This window comes from Panicum hallii, chromosome 9, assembly GCF_002211085.1.
Source record: "Panicum hallii strain FIL2 chromosome 9, PHallii_v3.1, whole genome shotgun sequence".
Taxonomy (NCBI): Eukaryota; Viridiplantae; Streptophyta; class Magnoliopsida; order Poales; family Poaceae; genus Panicum; species Panicum hallii.
In genome coordinates this window covers 9,260,569-9,281,260 of record NC_038050.1, presented here as the reverse complement: position 1 = coordinate 9,281,260, position 20,692 = coordinate 9,260,569, and the positions used below count along the sequence as shown (strand labels likewise).

At 45.2% G+C, this 20,692-nt stretch overlaps 2 protein-coding genes and 1 long non-coding RNA gene across 3 annotated transcripts; all 3 read right to left on the bottom strand.

The window, feature by feature from the left end:
• Window positions 1-477: 477 nt before the first annotated feature.
• Window positions 478-3,047, bottom strand: LOC112874876. The gene is made up of 2 exons (XM_025938440.1): window positions 1,502-3,047; window positions 478-843 (listed from the first exon to the last, which is right to left on the bottom strand). Exon 1 carries the CDS (start codon window positions 2,652-2,654, stop codon window positions 1,557-1,559), a length of 1,098 nt encoding a protein of 365 aa, XP_025794225.1. The 5' UTR covers window positions 2,655-3,047; the 3' UTR covers window positions 478-843; window positions 1,502-1,556.
• A 2,910-nt stretch (window positions 3,048-5,957) lies between these two features.
• Window positions 5,958-6,501, bottom strand: LOC112874878. The gene is made up of 2 exons (XR_003225057.1): window positions 6,328-6,501; window positions 5,958-6,236 (listed from the first exon to the last, which is right to left on the bottom strand). It is a non-coding gene; the product is annotated as an uncharacterized LOC112874878 (long non-coding RNA).
• Window positions 6,502-10,219: 3,718 nt separating this feature from the next.
• On the bottom strand, window positions 10,220-19,741 carry LOC112874875 (protein IQ-DOMAIN 1-like). The gene is made up of 7 exons (XM_025938439.1): window positions 19,605-19,741; window positions 18,057-18,215; window positions 16,684-16,926; window positions 16,105-16,332; window positions 15,545-15,658; window positions 14,463-14,955; window positions 10,220-10,658 (listed from the first exon to the last, which is right to left on the bottom strand). Exons 2-7 carry the CDS (start codon window positions 18,165-18,167, stop codon window positions 10,543-10,545), a joined length of 1,305 nt encoding a protein of 434 aa, XP_025794224.1. The 5' UTR covers window positions 18,168-18,215; window positions 19,605-19,741; the 3' UTR covers window positions 10,220-10,542.
• Window positions 19,742-20,692: the final 951 nt, after the last annotated feature.

Genomic DNA, 20,692 nt, shown 5'->3' with positions numbered 1-20,692 from the left:
TAGAAGCGCTCCCTAGTAGTATAAAACCAACGGAACATGTCCTATCGTTTTCAGGTTCCAAACCCCAAGACATGTCAATCACCAGTACAATTCTGGGAGTGGGGCAGAGAGAAAACAGTTCCTATGTGTTTCATGATTCAAAACTATAAGAAAGCACTATAATTTGGGAGTGGGGCAGGCTCATGGCACAAAAATAGCAGGACATAATAATATCTAACAAGGTTTGAACGAGGGATAGAAAATGCGAAGAATAACATTAAGGTATTACTATATTAGAACCCAATTTTTGGCATATTGCTTGCACAAATTGTTCTGTTCAGTGCAGTTTGGCCAAAAGCATCCTACACCTAAAGTCCATTATGTTATCTCATGATAAATAGTTTTTTTTATCACTATTAAGTGCCACAGTGACTTAAAAGTTAAAAGAGAAAGGCAGCAGCACCGTGGCACGGGCTAAACCATCAAAACAGACTTGCAAACTTATAATAAAACATGTAATTGGTATATATTCAACAATCTACAAACCATCACTGCATGTATTCACAAGTGGCTCCATGTAATACATAGGATGATCACACTAACTACTGCTCTGTCACTTGACAAGAAACTGTTGCATTCAAAGTACCACTCAGTCTCACAAAGGGACTATCCGTGGCTATACATACTCCTCTCCAAGCAAGAGCGCATCCTCCCATGTAAAGAATAATGAAGAAAGCAATTCCAAGAAGGGGCTATGTTGTTCCTCGAGAAGGTTTTAGAGGGCAGAGATGGACAGCTACTTGTCTGTCCATCGAATCACAGTGGGGGTGAAAACAGCATTGCGCTCAAGCATTTCTTCAATGCCTGAAACATGAAGAACGAGTTTTGCAGAACCAAGAAGCATCACAGTGTAGCAGAAAAATATAACTAAACTTTTAAAAGATCATCAAGAAAAAGACACTATGAATTTACATTGAGATGTGCAGTTTCCAATACAGTAAAAGAAACAGAAATGTATTCTCTTCAATGAGATCGCAGCACAAGGCATTGCAGGTTTGGCAGAATTAAGAAACAGACAACAGGTATTATACATTGAACATAGCATTGAGTATCATAATGCAATGCTGTGGGGATTCTTCCACTACAAACAGAAAGAATTACCAAACGAAGTTTATTTCTGCATTTCAAGATGACCTGATCACTGTTCAGCAGTACTTGATGAACCATATAGCCCAATAGTCCTGCCAGCATTTCCATGTTGATCTAACAGAAACAGGATGCTTGCAATGCCTAACACAACATCCTAATGCTACAAACCATACCAAGTGATGACAAAACACCGATCTAATGTAGTATGCCGCTTTATTATGAAATTGTTAAGCATACAGATTACTGGACAACCTAATACTCTTGCATTCCGTACTATGTACACTCCATGTGGAGATATTTCTCTCAACACAACACCTAAATAGAAGAAGATTGATTCTTTTGGCAAGGCCGCAGCAAGTGCTTGTTTCCGTACCTCATTCATTTCAGTGTACAAACTCTGACACCGTGAAATGGTGGTTGCTTCAGGCCTAATCCCGTAGGATGACTGAATCAGCAATCTCCATCAGCGGCTCAAGGCACCCGGGAGAAAATTTGCGGGCAAACATGTATGAATGTGTGTTGTTCGACTTCCTCAGCTCCCTGATCAAGCTCGCCGATACCTCTCCAGGCTCGTACATGTGTGGGTGGCCTGCCACTGAATCTGTCCAATTTACCCTCGTCAAGGTATACTTGGTGCAACCCTCAGGATCCTGCATATCAAGCAATGTGGGGAAGTAGTGCTCCTCCGGATAGCATGAATCCCTGCGTTTGATTAGACAGGGTTGCTTGAACTTCTTCCAAAGCCGCATATCCCTCACCACCATGATGGCATGCCTTCTTGTGAGCACAAAAAACTGCGATCCAGCACGGAACTGGTCATATGGAACCTCCGGGAGCATCACGTCATCACCTCGCGCATAGTACCTGTCGTGCAGCAGCGTGGTGTCATTGTCCATGTTGTCCATTATCTCTATGAAGCTGCGGTGGCGGCTATGAGGGCCAGCAGTTTCAGAGAGGAGGGCATTGTAGAGGGTGGGGAAAGGGTGGAGCGGGATGCAGGACTGCGAGAGGAGCGAGAAGAACTGGTTATTGGGGTCATCTAGGAGTGCTGTGGCAAGGAGACGGCGTGCCGCGGAGATGAGGGTGGGGGAGGCGCGCTGCGTGGCCTTGGCGGGGACGAAGCGGCCGCGGAAGGAAGGTGTGGGCGGCAGCTCAAGGACGGAGTAGGGGTCAGCGTGGACGTAGAGATTGAAGAGGTTCTTGTGGCCGCGGAAGAACTTCTCCCAGAGCGGTGAGAAGACGAGGTCGGAGTTAGTGAGGAAGAGGAAGGCGATCTTGGGTGCCGGGCGGCGGCGGAAGAAGTAGGAGGCGGCGGAGGTGGGTGGCGCTGGGGTTGCCGAAGAGGAGGAGAGGATGGCGCGGCGGAAGAGGGCGAGGTCGTCGGACTCGTCGACGTCCGGGATGGCCGGGAGCGTCTTGGGCGGGAGCAGGCGCGGCGCGAGGAGGAAGACGACGGGGATGGATATGAGCAGGAGCAAAGAGAGCACGAACGGCGAGGTGTATGGCGTCGTCGCCGGCGACGTCATCTCCGGCCAGCGGCTGCCGCGCCTGCGGCCCCTCGGATCAAGATTCGCGGAATGCGAGCAGGCCCCGGCCAATGCAGCGGCGGATCTCGTGGTTTGGTGGTGGTGGGGAGCGGGGATCAGATTTTTCTCCGAGGGAAAAAGGAGCGCGGATTTGAGAGCGATTGACGGGGACAGTCCGCAAAAGGCCCGGCGAGCTGGATCTCGCGATTTGGGGGCTAGCAGCTAGCAGCGCGATTGCAACACGACAAAGAAACAATCGGGAGATTTGGGCAGAAGGGGATGAACCGGGGAAAATGGCTCCCTCCGCGAATGGCGAACGAATGGCGCCGCGCCCCCTAGGCTCCCGCAAGCCGATCGAGCCCCATCGCGCGCGGCCGGACCTGGCTCCCGAGATCCGGTAACGGCGAGCCAGCGAGGCGAGCCAATAACGGGAGCAGGACAGCGCTGGCCCAGCCGGGAACAGCGCAGCCGGACCAGGAAAACCCGGCGCGGAACCGGGAATGGCGGATCCAGGCCCGCGCGGAGGAGGCGGCGGGAGGGCGGGCGGGCGGCGGGCGACGGATCCCCTGGAGGGCGGCGGGCGGTGGTGGGGAGCTTGCGGGGGATCTCGTGGAGTACCTCTCGCGCCCGGGGCGGAGGCGGAGTAGGAGGCGGCCGGAGAGACGAAGGTGGGGGTGGGGCGGAATGGAACGGAGGGGCGAGAGAGAGAGAGTGGGAGGCGGAGGGCGAGGAGGGGGCGCGCGCTTAAATCCGTGGCCGCTGCTCATCGCTCTCACGGGACGGTGGGCCCCCTCGCAATTAGGGGGCGCGCTGTAATTAAGCAATCGATGGCGACGCACGCCCATTAACAGGGTGGTTAGCAAGTGGCTCGCCCCACAGTTGCTTTCGGCCCGGCGCGGCCTATTCTCGGATCCCCGCGGTTGGATCCGCCCGCCGGCGCGAATCTCCACGCGGCGCGTCTCCACCTGGCTCGCTGGCTGGCTCCGCGTCTAGAAGCGTCGCCTCCTACTCCTACTCGCCTTGACAGCGGCGGGGGACCAGCTAATCGGGAGAGAGTTAACCACGATCCGGCCGGTCAGTCCAGTGCAGTCACGTCACGTGCACGGCGGCGTGGGGTCCGGCTGGACGGTGGGGAGGAGGCCAGGCGGGTGGAGGCTGACGGGTGGGCCCACGTGTCGGTGGCCGTGGGAGGCTTGCGCGCCCCCTTGTCGCCCGATTTTTTTATTGGACGGCGACCGGGTGAGGAGGCAGGTGGGTGGGTGGCTGCCGCGTCGCATGGACAACGTGGCGACGCTGACCGGGACGAGAGAGATCACGGGGCCATGCCGCCTCCGCCGTTGAGCAGCCAGCAGCCGCCCATCAGGTATTCAGGTGTAGTGTAGCTAGTTTTTTTTTTTTTGAGATTGCTGTAGCTAGCTGGTAGTAGCAGCTGCCATGCTCTTCGCGCGTGTCCTGGGCTCTTTGTCTGCACGCTTTGGATTTCTTCTACCATTAACGTACGTAATCTCCGCTTGGAGCAGCTGAGCGGTTGAGCCATAATTATTGCAGCCTTGTTTAGGGCGTTTGGCACGAGCCTGTACGGAATTCGTTTTAATTTTGTTTAAAAAGTGAGTGAAAAGTTTCCTTTTAAAATAAAAAGGTCGGTGAAAAGTAGAACATACATTGTTGTATTGTTGATTACGCTAGTTGATAGTCTCTCTGTTGCAGAATCTCGACATTTTGGCTCCTCGAGAAAATAAGAATCTTGCCATTAGGAAGTCTACGCCAAACTCTGTGTATATGGGAGGGGTTTTTGTACATGACATGGTCTCCAAAGTACTTTGGACTTCTAATTGACTGCCCGGCACTCCGTCTGATAAACTTACGGATGTCCTTTTCCAAGGTACATTGACACGTTATGCGGAGGACGTAGACTGATCTTGTGCAAATAAACAATTAGTCAACAAGCAAAACTATTTTTTTGCGAAGAACAGATAAAACCGTATGTTATTAGGCACAGACTTCAGGTTGGCTGGCTAACCTTTTACGGCTGCGCTGCTCGTCCATTTTACTAAACCTTTTCCTCACTCACGTCAATGCATGCAGCCAATTTTAAAATTTTAAAAAGGTGTAGTTCTTGAACCAGACATCAAACTCAAATTCCGATTTCACAGTTATGTTTCTTTCAACAACACCTTCAAAATAAAATCATACTTGTATATGCTTTGACTATATTTTTTTCAAAGAGACATAATTTGCTTATTTAGAATATAAAAATGCTAAAGCAAATTAGTTAGAATGCTCAATTGTTTTGCCAAAATGACTCCTTAAACATGCACGAAACATCCACCTACCACAATACAGTTGATTACCCTCTTCTCTAATCATACCATCCAATTTATCTTCGCAATATCACCATAAACATCCTGTTAATTCATAAAAGATGACTGAAGCAATCTTTTATAAATCATAAGCAACTTTTTCGAATGTGGTAAGCAAATTATAATATACTCCCTCTGTATAACTTTTACATGATATCCTGGCGAATGAAGCGTTTTTGGCTAAGGATGTCGTAGCTCTCTTCCAGCCGTTTTTTTTCTTTTTTACCCTTCCCCAACGGCATGAAACGCTTGGTGGTTTGGGACAAGTTAATAAAACGCTCGCGCCGCGCCGCTTTAATCGACCTCCACCTTCCTGGCTTGCATGTCGTGCCTCTTTAATCGATCTCCACCTTCCTGGCTAGCTTGCCTTCTTGCTCAACTCGCCTTCCACTCCCGCCACTCCCAACCATGGAGCTCGCCATGCCGAACTCGCAGCAGCCAGAGGAGGTCGTCACACCGGAGTTGCAGGAGCTCGTCGCGCCGGATTCGTAGGAGCCAGAGGAGGTCATCACGCCGGAGTTGCAAGAGCTCACGCCGGACTCGGAGATGGAGGTGGTGCCTGACTTGCAGATGGCGCCGGACTCCATCACGCCAGAGTTGCCGGAGCTCGCGCCAGACTCGGAGACGATGGTGTCGGATTCCTTGCCGCCGGGCTCTTTTTTATGTGCTCGCTGTCATCTCGTCCATGAGGACCGCCAAGCATGGAATCGTGCGCACTCACGGAGATGGCCATGCTCTCGCTGCGGCCTCGTCCACGCGGAATACAGACTCGGCGTCATGATTTACGGCCTCGACGAGTTCGATTGCGAGCTTCTCATTTCCGACCTCGACAATGTCGTGATGCATGGCAATGCTCTCATGTTACCTGCACACGTGCTCAAGATGCTCGACGAGAAGAGTGAGCGTGAGCTAGCTGTCGGGAAGGACCACGCCAAAGCACCGGTAAGATAAATAGCTTTAGTTCTAATTGTTACAACCATGCTCGTCTACTGGTTAAGCTAACTAGCATAATTCTAATTGTTTGCTGCAGCAATAGTAGCCTCGGCTTCATCTAGCAAAGATGGATCACAAGGGATAGAAGTTGGCAGCCGATCTTCTCTTTCTAATGTTTCATTTTGCATGTGAGGAATTTTGAACTTGTCACCTTCATAGCTTCCATCAAAACACTTTGTAGTGTTAGAAACATTCGGTTTGCTTTGTATACCGAATACTCCATGAATGCCTACAAAACAAGTGTGCAACAAATGAATCAATGAACAAATTTGTTGTTCAAGAAAAAAATGAAACATGTGTGAACAATTTAATCAAATTACCTCTTGCACTGCTGGAATTAGAGTTTGTATTGTTCTTACATTCTTCTTGTATTGAATTACTTGAATAGCTTGAAAAAAATCCAAGTCAAGAATGTTGAAAGTCAAAAATGTTGAAATCCGAAGAATTGGATGGTTGACAAATTAGGCGAATATTGAATCTTTCTTGCTTAGCAGCCTCATAAAAAACTGGATCATCCAATTTCAAATGGGAAGGTGCATTATCTATTTGTTTTCCCACATCTTCTCTTAGCCATTTGGTTTGAATGGCAGGCAACACTTTGTTGATCATGAAATCTCTAATCGTGTCTCTTGTGATCGAAGTTATGGGCTTCGTAACCATATCTCCACGGACACGATCGGTTCTCTGATTACCTCTAATAGCCGGTTCATAAGTAACAAGTGAAAAACAACCAATCCGACCATCAAAAATACAATTCTCATCTCTAAACCTTGGCCGAGCACAAAAACACAAGAAACATGAGTTTATGGATGTAGTTCTTGTTCTCACAAGTCCATTGGGGATCATCTTCTTCGGTAGCAAATGATATTTTTCAAATTTTTGAGAGAGGTGGAACCATTTTTCATCAATGAACACAAAGTCAAACAAATCCTTAAACCTTGGATCAGCAAGCAAATCCCTCTTAATCATGTCAACACATCACTTTAATCTAAAGTTCTTGTTAGCTTCAGTGAGGTATGGTTTGATGATACTAGAGTGGCGTCTAAGCAAACCTTTTTTCCAAATACTTTTGAATCTTCCACTTGCTCATATTAAGTTTGGCACACACATCCTCTATAGTCATTCTTTCCTTTAGAGTAATATTGCGCAATGCTTCCAAATCAACAGGGATTACCTTACGGCCAACTCTACCATTCTTTAGACTACAAACCACAACCGGAACAGAGTTTGCAAGTGCGCTTTACCTCACTTCCATAAATGTTGAACTGCCCATACGTGAACGTCAAATTAATCAGCAATAATTTTAGTATCCTTCTTGTCTAGTCTCCCATTCTTGCTTCTAGCCAACAAAGCTTGATAAACTTGTTTTTGGAGCTCTTCAGATATTTGTTTCTTCTTCCTTCGGTCAGGTTCTTCAACTTGTTTCTTCAACGGGAGCCTCCACAGCATGTTCTACTTGTAAAAAAACAAACATACACAATCCAACGATACAAGATGTGTGAAGCACTAAAAGCAAGGAAGCACTCAATCTTACCAGCAAGATTTTGTACGAAATCAAAATCAACCGCGCCAAACTCGTCTCATGGCAAGTTCAAATCAAATCCTATCAAAAGGAACAATGGAGTATGAATACGACCGAACATTAGTAATAGTACAACAAACAGAAAAGAAATGGCATGTTACCGTTGCCATTTTCCACCGGCAAATCGTCTTCGTCGAGCTCGTCATCCACCGCGTCGAGCTCGTCGGGATCCTCCACCGGCAAATCGTCGTCGTCGAGCTCGTCGGCATCCTCCACCTGCTGGAAGTCATCGTCGAGCTCGTCGGCATCCTCCACCCGCTGGTTGTCTTCATTTTCAACCGGAAGCTCAGTTTAGATCAAATGGAATGGCCATGTGTGTGTGTGAGTGCGTGACGCTGGCTGTTTGTAGTTTGCGCTGGTAGTAGAAGCTGCAGGGGGCTTTAAATAGGAACCCAAGCGTCACACGCTCGGCAAAAAAGAAACTCGGCCAGCTTGCACGCATGGCAAAAAAAAAACGCGACCAGCGTGCGCGCCTAGCAAAATTTCGCGGCCAGCCTGCGCGCGAGCAAAAAAAAAAAAAAAGAGCAGCTCACTATCGCGAGGGACGCATATGCAAGGGTGGTAACCTACCACGACCGGGAAAACTTGGGCGCTCATGCACCAACCTCGCGCGCACTATTTAATAATGTGCTCGCGAGGATCCAAACCTGAGACCTCCCGTCTCGGTTGCCTCGGGAGACACTGCAACAACCAATCGCACCGTTCTTTTCGTGTCCACGATACACCCGTAGCCCTATTTAATAAGAGCAAATAGGAAAAACTACACCCTAATTAATCACTCCTATGCACAATCATATCCTAAATATCATGTAAAAGCTATACACTTCTTTTCTCTCCATGCATGCACGCACTTCTTTTTTTATTCTCTCCTTCGCAGGCATAGCACGACACCGGTATTTTTTTGGAAAGCAGTTGGGATCACACTTTATAAAAAACAACATTAGCAATTTTTGGTAAAAATAGAAACGTGCTACGACATGACAAGCTAATATTACGACCTGCTGTAAATTAGCCGTGTCCATATATTATTATTATGCTGCATATCTTATGCAAGTAGAGTGAGCTAGTCAGGACTGTTCCCAATCGGCAAATGATCCAGCTCCTACTCTGGCTCGACCCAGAACACGGAGCACTTCACCTTGCTTTGACATCTGTAGCCTTTGTACGGTAGCACTTCTTCCCGTTCCCTGTACCATGACTAAGAGCCTACGTTACGTAGACCAGATCTGACGACTTTGCCGCGCGATCGAGACGCCCAAACTTCAGTCTCATTAGTTTGAGTTTTGCTTTATTTTTCCAATGGTTTCAGACATCCCATGACGCAAGAATATCGTCTTGAAAAGGACCGATCGCTCCTCCCGATTTTCCCAGCACAGGGATCTCAGTTCTGCTTCTTCCAAAAGGCTGTGCACGGATCACACACCACTGTCAAGCCCAAACCCTATTGTGCTAGCATTGCGAGCACATCACTTGAAATCCACATCTGGACCTGGACGGTACGACGACAGGTGTGTGAGGCGAGGCTTTCAAAAGCGTCAGGAACATGCAGCTAGTACTGCTACTCGGTTACGGGAATGCTGCGAGATCCGATCCGATCTGATCCGGGTCTGTGTCGGTCACCCCCAGATCAGGAGGCGTGCGCGCCATATTCCGCCGATCTCATTGGTCGGCACCAGCGGAGGTGTGGAACGCATTGGATTCTTTTCTTGCCGTTCTTGCACTCGGCCGCCCAGCCAAGCAACTCCTCGCCATTCCTTCCTCCCTCGCCCATATATCTCTGGCCACGCCATGTGTAAGGAACTTTCTCAAAGTTGTGCTACACGTGTAATTCAAAACTTTCAAGTTCCAACTGAGGTCAAACAGCCCCTCAATACAACACCCTGAAGCAAAATTCAAAATATAGGGGCATTTTTCATGGAAACAAAACTGTTTTCATGAAACTCCTTCAAACATTCAATGATTCAAAGCTATGGGCACAAGTCCTACTGTCCATTGTTTTGGTAGCAGAGAAGGGATCCAAACTGTTTGTTATTGCTGTTCATCGGCTCATGCACACTTGCACGCCACATGATCCCAACAGATGGGGAGTTTGCGCACCACATGACCTCACTTTGCCGACCAATCATCGATAAACAAATCTGCAGGCCATGCAGCTTTGACCTGAATTATTGTACGATCAAAGGTAGTATACCAGCAGAGGCCGGTGCTCTGCAACTGCAAAAGCAGGATCACAGTTCCCAAGAAACTTCCACACACACACGCACGCACGCGCGCGCACACACTTGATGAAGGGGAGCTCAATCATACAGAACTCCTCTGCTCAATCAAGCGCGTTCTGTTTAAGCTCCTACTTTTATTTTGAGGCCCCTATCAAACCAGAGAATACGGGTGTGCTTTACATGTTGCAAAGCAGGATTTGAAACAAAAAAAAAAGAATATCGTTTAAAAAGTAAACCATGTCTCCTATATAATGCCCCGCATGCTAATATAAACATAGGGAAAGCTGAAAGCATGGTCCTCATGGGTCCTAAAATATGCCAATTTTAAATGAAGTACGTGCGCGTGCATCTGCTGGTAGATCATCAAAGAGCCATGGATCAAATCTTGCAGCAAAGATTTGACAACAAATATAAAAAGCGAGCATATTTTTTGCGATCATTTTTTAATCAGAGAGAAAAGAAGGGTGCACACAGCAAAGGATCATTGTTTTTGGGGCACAGCACAGCACAACACAGGTCCTTCTTTCGGCTGTTAGAACTTGCAGGGAAGGAGAAAAACATAAGAAAAGACGGCACAACACACCAGCGACGTTGCACAAAGGAATATGAAACACAGCCCAAATCTAAATGCAGGATGTCGTTTGAGAATGTTATGTACAACAGATGTACCATGCACAGCTGGAGAAACACACCAAGAACCGCCGCTTATAGATTGGAAGAACAGGAATGTGTTATCAGGCCTGTAACTCAACTTGCTTCCCACCTTGCTTAGCAGCATCTGCCCGTGATTTTGGATCAGACCTGCTCATCGAATTCCTACGAGTTGGTCCCTTTCCTGCTTCCCTGCCAACTGTTTGGACATATACATAATAAACAAAATTCAAACTTAAGGAGTGACGGAATGCAACACAACGTAAACACTGCCGTTGCCGGTCCCAAGCCCGCGATGAGAAAATGTGGAGGGTTGTGTTAGGTTTGGCAAACCAGCGTAAAAATCAGCCACTCTAATGGAAATGAAATCCATAAGAAATTCGTTGGGGCGTAACCCTCTTAGCGACGCGCTACATCAGAACCCGGGTGTGGTGTTAAATGGGCAAGGGCCGGGTCGTCATCCCCTCAGGGGCGCGTCGTATCGTGATTCGGGTACGATGATAAGTGAGCAAAGGTCGGGTCGTCGCAGCCTCTGTGGCGCGCTACATCTGCGCCCGGGTGTAGTGAAAAATGAGCAAGGGTCTTCACATTTCTCTCGACGGGTGCGAAGGGTAAGGAAGCTAGCCGAACCAGCTAGAATTCGTCTAGATAGTTGGAACGTAGGGTCTCTAACAGGTAAGTTAAGAGAACTAGTCGATGTAGCAATTAGGAGGCGTGTAAATATTCTATGCGTGCAGGAGACTAAATGGAAGGGCCAGAAGGCGAAGGAGGTGGAGGGTTCTGACTTCAAGCTTTGGTACACGGGGACAACTTCAGGTAGGAATGGTGTAGGCATCTTGATCGATAGGAGCCTTAAAGATGGAGTTGTAGATGTTAGGAGGCAAGGCGACCGGATTATCCTAGTGCGGTTGGTCATTAGAGATTTGGTTCTAAATGTGATCAGTGCCTATGCACCTCAGGTAGGTCTTAGTGAGAGCTCCAAGAGTTAGTTCTGGGAAGATCTTGATAGCATGATTAGTACCGTGCCTATCAGTGAGAAACTCTTTATAGGAGGAGACCTCAATGGCCATGTGGGTGCGACTAATGTAGGATATGAGCGAGTACACGGGGGTTTCGGGTATGGTAGTAGGAACGAGGGGGAGGATGTTTTGAATTTTGCGTTGGCCCACGACCTGCTGTTAGCGAATACCCTCTTTAGAAAGAGGAAGTCCCATCTAGTGACCTTCCATAGTGGACAATACTCGAGCCAAATCGATTTTATCCTTACTAGGAGAGAGGATAGACGTGCCTGCTTAGATTGTAAGGTGATACCTGGGAAGTGTGTTGTCCCCCAACACAAGCTTGTGGTGGCGGATTTTCGTTTTCCGGTACGTACCCACCGGGACAAACGTGCCAAGATTGCGAGAACGAAGTGGTGGAAGCTTAGAGGGGAAGAGGCACAAACGTTTAAGGAGAGAATGTTAGGCGAGGGGTCTTGGGAAGAAGGAACAGATGTAGATGATACGTGGCTAAAGATGGCGACATGTGTTCGGAAGGTGACCTCAGAAGTGTTTGGTGTGAGTAGGGGAGGCAAGCAGGAAGTGAAAGAGAGTTGGTGGTGGAATGACGAGGTGCAAAGGGCTATTAAGGAGAAGAAGGAGTGTTTCAAATGCCTTCACCTCGACAAGAGCGCAACCAACATCAAGGGTTATAGATTAGCGAAGAGATCTGCAAAGCGAGCTGTAAGTGTAGCGAAAGGTCAGGCTTTTGATGACCTTTATCAACGGCTAGGTACAAAGGAAGGAGAGAAGGACATTTATAGGATAGCTAGGACCCGCGAGAGGAAGACAAGGGACATAAACCAAATCAAATGCATCAAGAATGGGACAGATCGACTTTTGGTGAAGGATGAGGAGATCAAGGACAGATGGCGAGAATACTTCGACACGTTGTTTAATGGAGAAAATGAGGGTCCTACCTTCGAGTTGGACGACTTATTTGATGACACCAACAGACGCTTTGTGAGGAGGATTCAGCAGACGCTTTGTGAGGAGGATTCAGGAGGCAGAGATCGGGGAGGCTTTGAAGAGGATGAGGGGAGGTGAAGCGATGGGCCCCGATGGCATCCCCATTGAGGTGTGGAGATGTCTGGGCGAGAGGGCAGTAGTATGGTTAACTAAGCTTTTTAACCTAATTTTCCGGTCAAACAAGATGTCGGAGGAATGGAGGAGAAGTATATTAGTACCGATATTCAAGAACAAGAGAGATGTTTAAAGTTGTACTAACTACCGGGGGATTAAGCTGATGAGCCATACGATGAAGCTTTGGGAGAGGGTTATCGAGCATCGCTTAAGAAGATTGACAAGGGTGATCCAAAACCAGTTTGGGTTCATGCCTGGGAGGTCGACCATGGAGGCGATTTTCTTAGTACGACAGTTGATGGAGAGATATAGAAAGGAGAAGAAGGACTTACACATGGTCTTTATTGACCTAGAGAAGGCGTATGACAAAGTACCGAGAGACGTCATGTGGTGGGCCTTGGAAAAACACAAAGTCCCAACTAAGTATATTACCCTCATCAAGGATATGTACAAGGATGCGATGACTTGTGTTCGAACATGTGATGGCGATACCAGTGACTTTCCAATTAAAATAGGGCTACATCAGGGGTCAGCATTGAGCCCTTATCTATTTGCTTTGGTGATGGATGAGGTCACAAGGGACATACAGGGTGATATCCCCTGGTGTATGCTCCTTGCTGATGATGTGGTGCTAGTTGACGAGAGTAGGGCAGAGGTTAATATGAAGTTAGAGCTGTGGAGACACACGCTAGAGTCGAGGGAGTTCAGACTGAGTAGGACCGAGACCGAGTATATGATGTGTGACTTTAGCCCGACTAGGCATGAGGATGGGGACGTTAGCCTCGAAGGTCAAGTGGTGGCCAAGAAGGATACTTTTCGGTATCTAGGATCAATGCTTCAGAAAGATGGAGACATTGATGAAGATGTTAGACATAGAATTTCAGCCGGTTGGTTGAAGTGGCGGCAGGCTTCGTGCATCCTCTGTGACAAGAAGGTGCCACAGAGGCTAAAAGGTAAGTTCTGTAGTACGGCGATTCGCCCGGCGATGCTATACGGTGCTGAATGTTAGCCTATAAAAAGGCGACATGTCCAGCAACTGAGTGTAGCAGAGATGCGTATGCTGAGTTAGTTCTGTGGGCACACAAGAAGGGATAGAGTCCGGAACGAAGAGATTCGAGATAGGGTAGGGGTGGCACCTATCGAGGAGAAGGTGATTCAACATCGGTTGAGATGGTTTGGACATGTACAATGGAGGCCTCCCGAGGCGCCGGTGCGTAGTAGAGTTTTAATGCGGGGCGATAATGTAAAGAGAGGTAGAGGTAGACCTAGACTAACTTGGGACGAGACGGTTAAGAGAGACCTTAAGGAGTGGAATATCGCTAAAGAATTAGCTATGGATAGGAGCGCTTGGAGATTAGCAATTAACGTACCTGAACCGTGATCTTTGTTACTTTTTGCTTAACCCCTAACTCTTTCTTTGGCTTGTGCCCTTTTTGTGTTTCTTATTCTTGTTTTCTGTGGGTTTCATCTCTAGCCTACCCCAACTTGCTTGGGACAAAAGGCTAAGTTGTTGTTGTTGTTGTTTAGCTAGTGTATCTCTAGAACGATTTTGGCAATTTTCTCATTTCACTGTTTAAAAGAGCTTTAGAAAATCCTTGGAAAAATATGTTTTTGGCAAGCACATCAGTTGAGCTGGATACTGGAAAATGGGAAAAATGCATGCTTCGAAACTACAAATTAGCGGGGAAAATATGAACTCATAAGACTCATGCAAGCTATAATAATTGGTATGCAGTTCTAGATGGTTAGTTGCTTTCAGCTACAAACTTCCGCAATTTTCTTGATGACTGCAATAGCACAACGAGAAACTGTTCTAAGATGCTTGAGAGTACTGTGTATCAATAGGGAAGACACTGGATAGCTTGAGACTAATGCGTGCTTACCGTTATTTGGCAGGGATAACCGGTTCTTGGCTGGTGTATTCGCTTGCACAAGCTTATCTTTCGAATTGTGCTTAGCCTTAGAAGCTACATCTGTCGGCTGGGAGGTGACTTCCTCGAAAACTTCATCTGTAACCTTTGCCTTTTGTTTGAATGATCCCAAAGAGGTGGATGGCAATACATTTGCCGGTCGTGCAAATGAAGTACAACTAACATCTGAATATGACTTTTTGTGGTTTGCACCTTTCTTCTTGCTCGGACCAGAAGGGGTGTTTGATGTTGGCACTTTACCCTTTGGCGTGATCTGAGACTTTGTTTCCAAATCCTGCTTATCTTTATGTGTTGGCATACTCTCTTTGGCATTACTGTCAAGTAATCTGTTCTCCCATGGACGTACAGCCATCCACCTGTCCAACCAGTTTGACCCCCAGTGGTTGTCATCAAGTTCGGGACCTTGCAGACTAGTAGATTTTTGATGCTTGGAACCAGCTTGCCGCTGATCAAGATGAAAAACACTTCTTAGTGACCACATAACTTAAGAGATATAGAAAGACAAAGCAAAGTTATAGGGGCAATAATGGTTGTTTATATTGTAAATAGATTATAAGTTAATGATAATTTGCTATGCCACTCAGATCAATAATTTTGAGAAACTAGAACAATAATGTCACATTAAATGTATCAAGCTTCAAGTTGGTTGTGTTGGTTTATATGCTGCAGGTAGCAAGACAGAATGTATTTCAACAAAACAAAAGGTACAGATGCAGCTATTATTCATATCTATCTCCAAATGTCATGCTTTTCATAACCCATATTATCCTTCTAACTGGTGTCTTCTGCCAATCTATCAACTAATTTGCAAGCTCAGCAAACATGTAACACGTCCTGCCTAATGAAAGGGCATCCATTCCAAAAGATCTTTCATGATGGTCATCATATCTGCTTCTCTGACTAACGATCTATAATCAAAGAAAAATATCAACAATTCCTCAAATGCTAGACCATTGAGCTAATTCACTCAAGAAGTTCTATTCACTTCACAACCTTATACTTTTCAGCACAGTAGATGTACCCCCAAAAATTACCTGATGAGTCAAAGCATATGCCATTGCCCTCTCACGCTTGGCAGCAGCTTCTTGCCTTTTCAATGCCTTAGCTTGCATTTCTTCCATAGAACCAATACTACCACACCAGCCTCCCTGCATTTGTTGTCGCCACAGAAGCCAAAGAAAGAAAGGAAGATATATCAAAATACAGAGTACAGTAGAGAGGAATCATCATACTTATTGACTTTCTCAGTTTTCCTAGTTGGTAAAAATCCATGGACGAACAGAAACAATTGCAGATATTTACTATTCAGGCCAACGAGAACGGAACATATATATATAAAAACTGGCCCAAAAAGCACTAGTAATTAAAGATATTCAACTGGAATCACCGAATAACACAAAAATTGAATATTTGAATATCATATAGCAGTGGTTACGAGCAATTCAACTCATATGCATTCATCCTTTTTGAAACAGAAAATAAGTTGGTTGACTTGCCCCTGAGATGTGTCTTTCCCAACCAAGGGACCGTGCAAAATTTGTAATAAGTGAGACATCTGGTAGCATGTTGATCTCCAGAGAATTATGTGGCCTACCTCAACTTCTCGGACATGGTTTTCATGATCATCTTGTTCAGGAATCTTTTTACGTGCCACTTGATTTTCTAAGGCAACACGAACTTGTCTGGCTCGGACACGAGCTTGGGCTTTTACCAGTGCTTGCATACACTGAAGTGTTTCTTCTGTCTGCCTTCTAACAGCATGACCCCTGATAAGGGCTTGAAGTAGAACTATTCCTTTCAAAGCTCGTAAAGCACGTCTAGCCTTGGTAGATATGAACAAAAGGTCAGAATTACAAACCAGAAGCAATATGAAATCATGAACTGAAACATTTAATAAAGCTTTTGATTCTTTAACTAGTGTTTCACTATGCATTAACACAACTTTATCTGAATAAGTCAGGAAAAGAAGCTTCAGGTTCTTAGTATTCCAAAATGATAAAACTCTACAAATTTTCCATTTTCTTGTATCATCTGGTTTTCACATCGATTGCAGTGGCTGTTTCCAAGTTGTTTAGTTGGATAAATCATAGAAAAATGAATACAGACATAGTCAATATTTACTATAATTACTTTATATCAGTAGATAACAAAATGTTTTGAAAATATAGCATACCAAGAATGCTCGAAAAGCAGACTGGACAACTGTTGCTGCCATATCCTCTTTACTTTCATGTTCATCCTGAGAGACATGGGCATCAAGTGATGTACTGTCAGGACAAATCGAATCTGAAATCGCTTGTGTATTGCTGTCATCAGTCAATGCTTCACTTTGCACTGGAATATCTCCAACTGCAAGTTCACCTTCAGGATCCAAAGAATGTTTCCGTTCGTGAAACGACTGATCAGCAGAGCTCCCCTGTAACATTTATAATTCATTTTCATGGTGACAAACTAAACCAATTAAAAGCAGATGATAATAAGGTAAAATACAATGGTGACAACCAACAAGTCAGGTTGGACTGCATGAATGTATGACAGATGCTCATAAAAATCGAAAGTTTTAAACATCATAAATTCATATCGCATGCAAGTCACATGACAGACAGACTACATATAGTTCCTATGTATGGTATTCAATTGCACAGAATTATAGAAGCAAATAATCAAAAAGAACTAGTGCATGAAAAGGTTTAAAACTGTTAAAGCTTCAGATTAACTATAAACAAACTACAACAGTACGAGAGTAGCTAAGTGCTTTAGAGAATTAGAGGTAGCAACTTAAGTTTAATCACTTTCAGATTTCATTGTCTACGAAAGCAAACAATACCAAGTCTTAAAGAAAGATTCCCTAGAGTACAGGACATTCAATAGTCCAATTGTGCACCAATCAATCATCCATCACTAATAGGCCAACTAGAAATTAAATCAGAAAGATGCCATTAGGTGCTCAACCACAACTTTGCCAGTATGCTTTTGTTCTTTTCTTCTCTTCAGTAGGTGAGGGCACAGAAGCACTGATACTGATAATAACTACATATTACGCGCTAACCACCATTCGCTACATCAGTGCACATTTTATATGCAGGGTTTGCTGGCATTAGCCATAAAATGTCAACAATATTTCTCGTCATGTTCCATGTAATGATGTAATTACGTATTTGGTAGAAAACCTAATGGAATACACGTGTTGTCTTTTGGGGCACTACTGTCCACTGGAAGTGAAGCATATTGGTTGAGGAACAAACTTGTGACAAAGACATGCCAACAACAGAAGCTCTGTGGCATCCAATGAGCCAGGTTTGGTAAACCTTCTATCTTGCAGTTTATCTGATTCTTCAAGGTTTGTCATGTTCTCACAGAGAAAGACAAAGAACAAGTATAATTGCACCACCATGTTGAGCCCACAAAGACAAGGAAAATAAGAAAATACATAGATAAAGAAATTATGCTTCATAATATGGTACTCCTAAAATGGGCCAAATATTAAGCATGGGCCATTTAATTCGGTTGCAAACTAATAAACCTAGGTGGAATGCCATGACTTACAGTTTCACGGCTTTCAGCATTTTGTCCCTTTTGTTGCTTTTCTGCATTGTGTCCTTTTTCTTGCTTCCTTATGCCGACCAAGGATTTAATCCACTTGGATGAGATACCCATGATAGCCCCTGCTTCCCTTTCACTAACTCAATGACCTAAGACACAATGCTGCAGCAGTGCAGTGATTAATGCGCTATATGAGTAAAGCATCACATCCTACTTAAAATTTAAGGTAAAACAAAAAGGCGATGGGTTACGATCACGAACTGAGAAACTGAACATCAAAATTGCCGAAATTTAAAGGAATGTGTAGTGGTACTACACTACTACTGCAACAAATCACTAGCACGTGCAAGTTGTTGAAACAACACACAAGAACAAATATATACAATAGTCTTCATAGAAGACCGAAAATAAGCATCGTCAGAGCAATTTATGAAATCCAGTGATTAATGCAATAAATAATCTAACTGATATGATAAGGTCAGTCAGAAACAACCACTATATTCTGTGAGCCATTACTCTATATGGTGGTGGTTGCTGGTTGCCATTCTCACTGATATCACGAATACATTACTAGTCAAGACAATGACACCAAACTTGACAAGTAGAGATAGCAACTGCAATTTAAAGACCCAGATCTCTAGTCATTGAACAACATATTAGGTACATCAATGTGAAACTGATAAAAAATTCTTCAACACGTTAATTGAAAAAATTCTGAAACAAATTTACAGTATCTCAGAAAAATGTAAACCATGAACAGATTCAGAAATAGAAACAAGTCCCAAAATAAATGGTCAACCAATTTTCAGAAGTTGCAATAAAGGACGAAAAATGTGAGACAGGCTGTGATCGCTCCAGAAACAGAACTCTAAACAGTGGACCTAAAAAAGCAAGTATTGTAAGAAGAAAATTCACTTCACACAAGCAGAAGTAAACGAAAGCACTGATGATTGCCTCATAAGAAAAACAGCCCTAGGAATGTGCATCTTAAATTATGTAAAGGATACCAAACCAAACCCAATGGATAGCGCCACCACTAATTTCCTCCAAAATTGAACAAATGTTACGTTGAACAGAATCAGAAAGGGAAAAGGCTTGGTAAAAGTGGCACCTTTGACCTTTCCGACACTCCATCTAAATTCAATACAAAGCAGCATCGTTGAACATGTACTCGGATAGACCCCAAATGCCCCAATACTTCCCCCAAATTTTATCATAAATGGAGATATAACAAATGCAGCATCCTGCGGCAAAAGACACACTTTTAACTTCTCCCCAGGCAGACCGAGGAAATCAAGCATATCCCAGACGGCAAGGCAAAACAGAGAGGATCAAGCATAGCTCGGACGCCAGGTCCCGCCCAAAATCAAGCGAAATGCGCCCGGAATCCAAGAACACGTGCGTCAATCCCTCAACTGCTCCCAAATCAGACGAAATCCGCACCCAAAACAGACCCCAAAAAGACGAGCGCGAGACCCATGCGCGCATCGCCGGTTGCAACGCCCCCAAGAATGCGCGATTCTTGGCACATCAGATGGGGCTGGGACTCACCTGAGCGAGAGAAGAAGAGAGATTTTGCTCGAGACGGGAGGGCCGGGACGAGAGGGAGACCATGCCCTCCCCTCGCGCTCCCCCCGTCTGTCCTCTCCCCCCTCTTTTGTTCGTGCGCTTGGATTTCGTTCCTTTTTTTTGTCTCGTTTTTTTTTACCGGCGCTTTTCGTCGCTTTGAAGGGAAAAAAGGTGGTTGCAGTTCGAGGAGATCACATTTGTACAAAAGCCCTTTGGAAAATGTGCGCTTTGTTTTCTATCACGGGCGGGTGGAGACAGCAGTGCGGCAGAGGCTGGCGGTAGCCGTTGGGATGGGGTGGCGGTATGTGAATTCTGGAAAGAAAGCGAGGGCCTGATTGTCATATTCAGATGCACAGCACAACTTCAACGCGGGCCTTGTAAAAGGAGAGTTTAATCTGTGATTTTGTGAAAAGCAGTGGGAAAGCAGGACTGAGTTTCCTGTAGAACCGTTTGCTGTAAATGCTCGTACATGTCGCTTTTGCGTTCCTAAGCATTGGTAGTACATTTTTTTTCAATTTTCCCCTTCCATTTCCATAAATAAGTTAATCGGATCCAAACTGCAAAAGTTTATGAGCTTTTTGCAGCATGTCAATATTGTTACTGGTATCACGACACAAAGTGGCCACTCAATCATTGCATTCTTCGTCATGCTAATTCCCCGGTCAGTTAAAAACTACTATCTCTTTTTGCAGCTGTTAATCAGTGGTTACAAGAGCCGTAGCATCTTAGTTTCTGGATTTGACTTCCCATGTGAGCAAATTTTCTATAATTTAATAGTATTGTGCTTTTAGTATAGGTGACGTTCCCATCGACAGCGAGACGTCTGTGGTGATTTTGTCAATATTAAGAATTTGTCGGCTCAGTCTTCGAAGATATTCAATGGGGTAGGATTTATATACATGCGTTCATATAGATGAGCGCGCGTGTGTTATGAGTGTCTGAGTTGTACTGTATAATTAGAAAAATCTATTATTTACATCTGGATGCATAAGTAGAATTGCGCTTATTTTGAGATGGAGATAGTATGCCATTTGGTACTTACTTTTAGATACCAAATGATGTAGTTTACC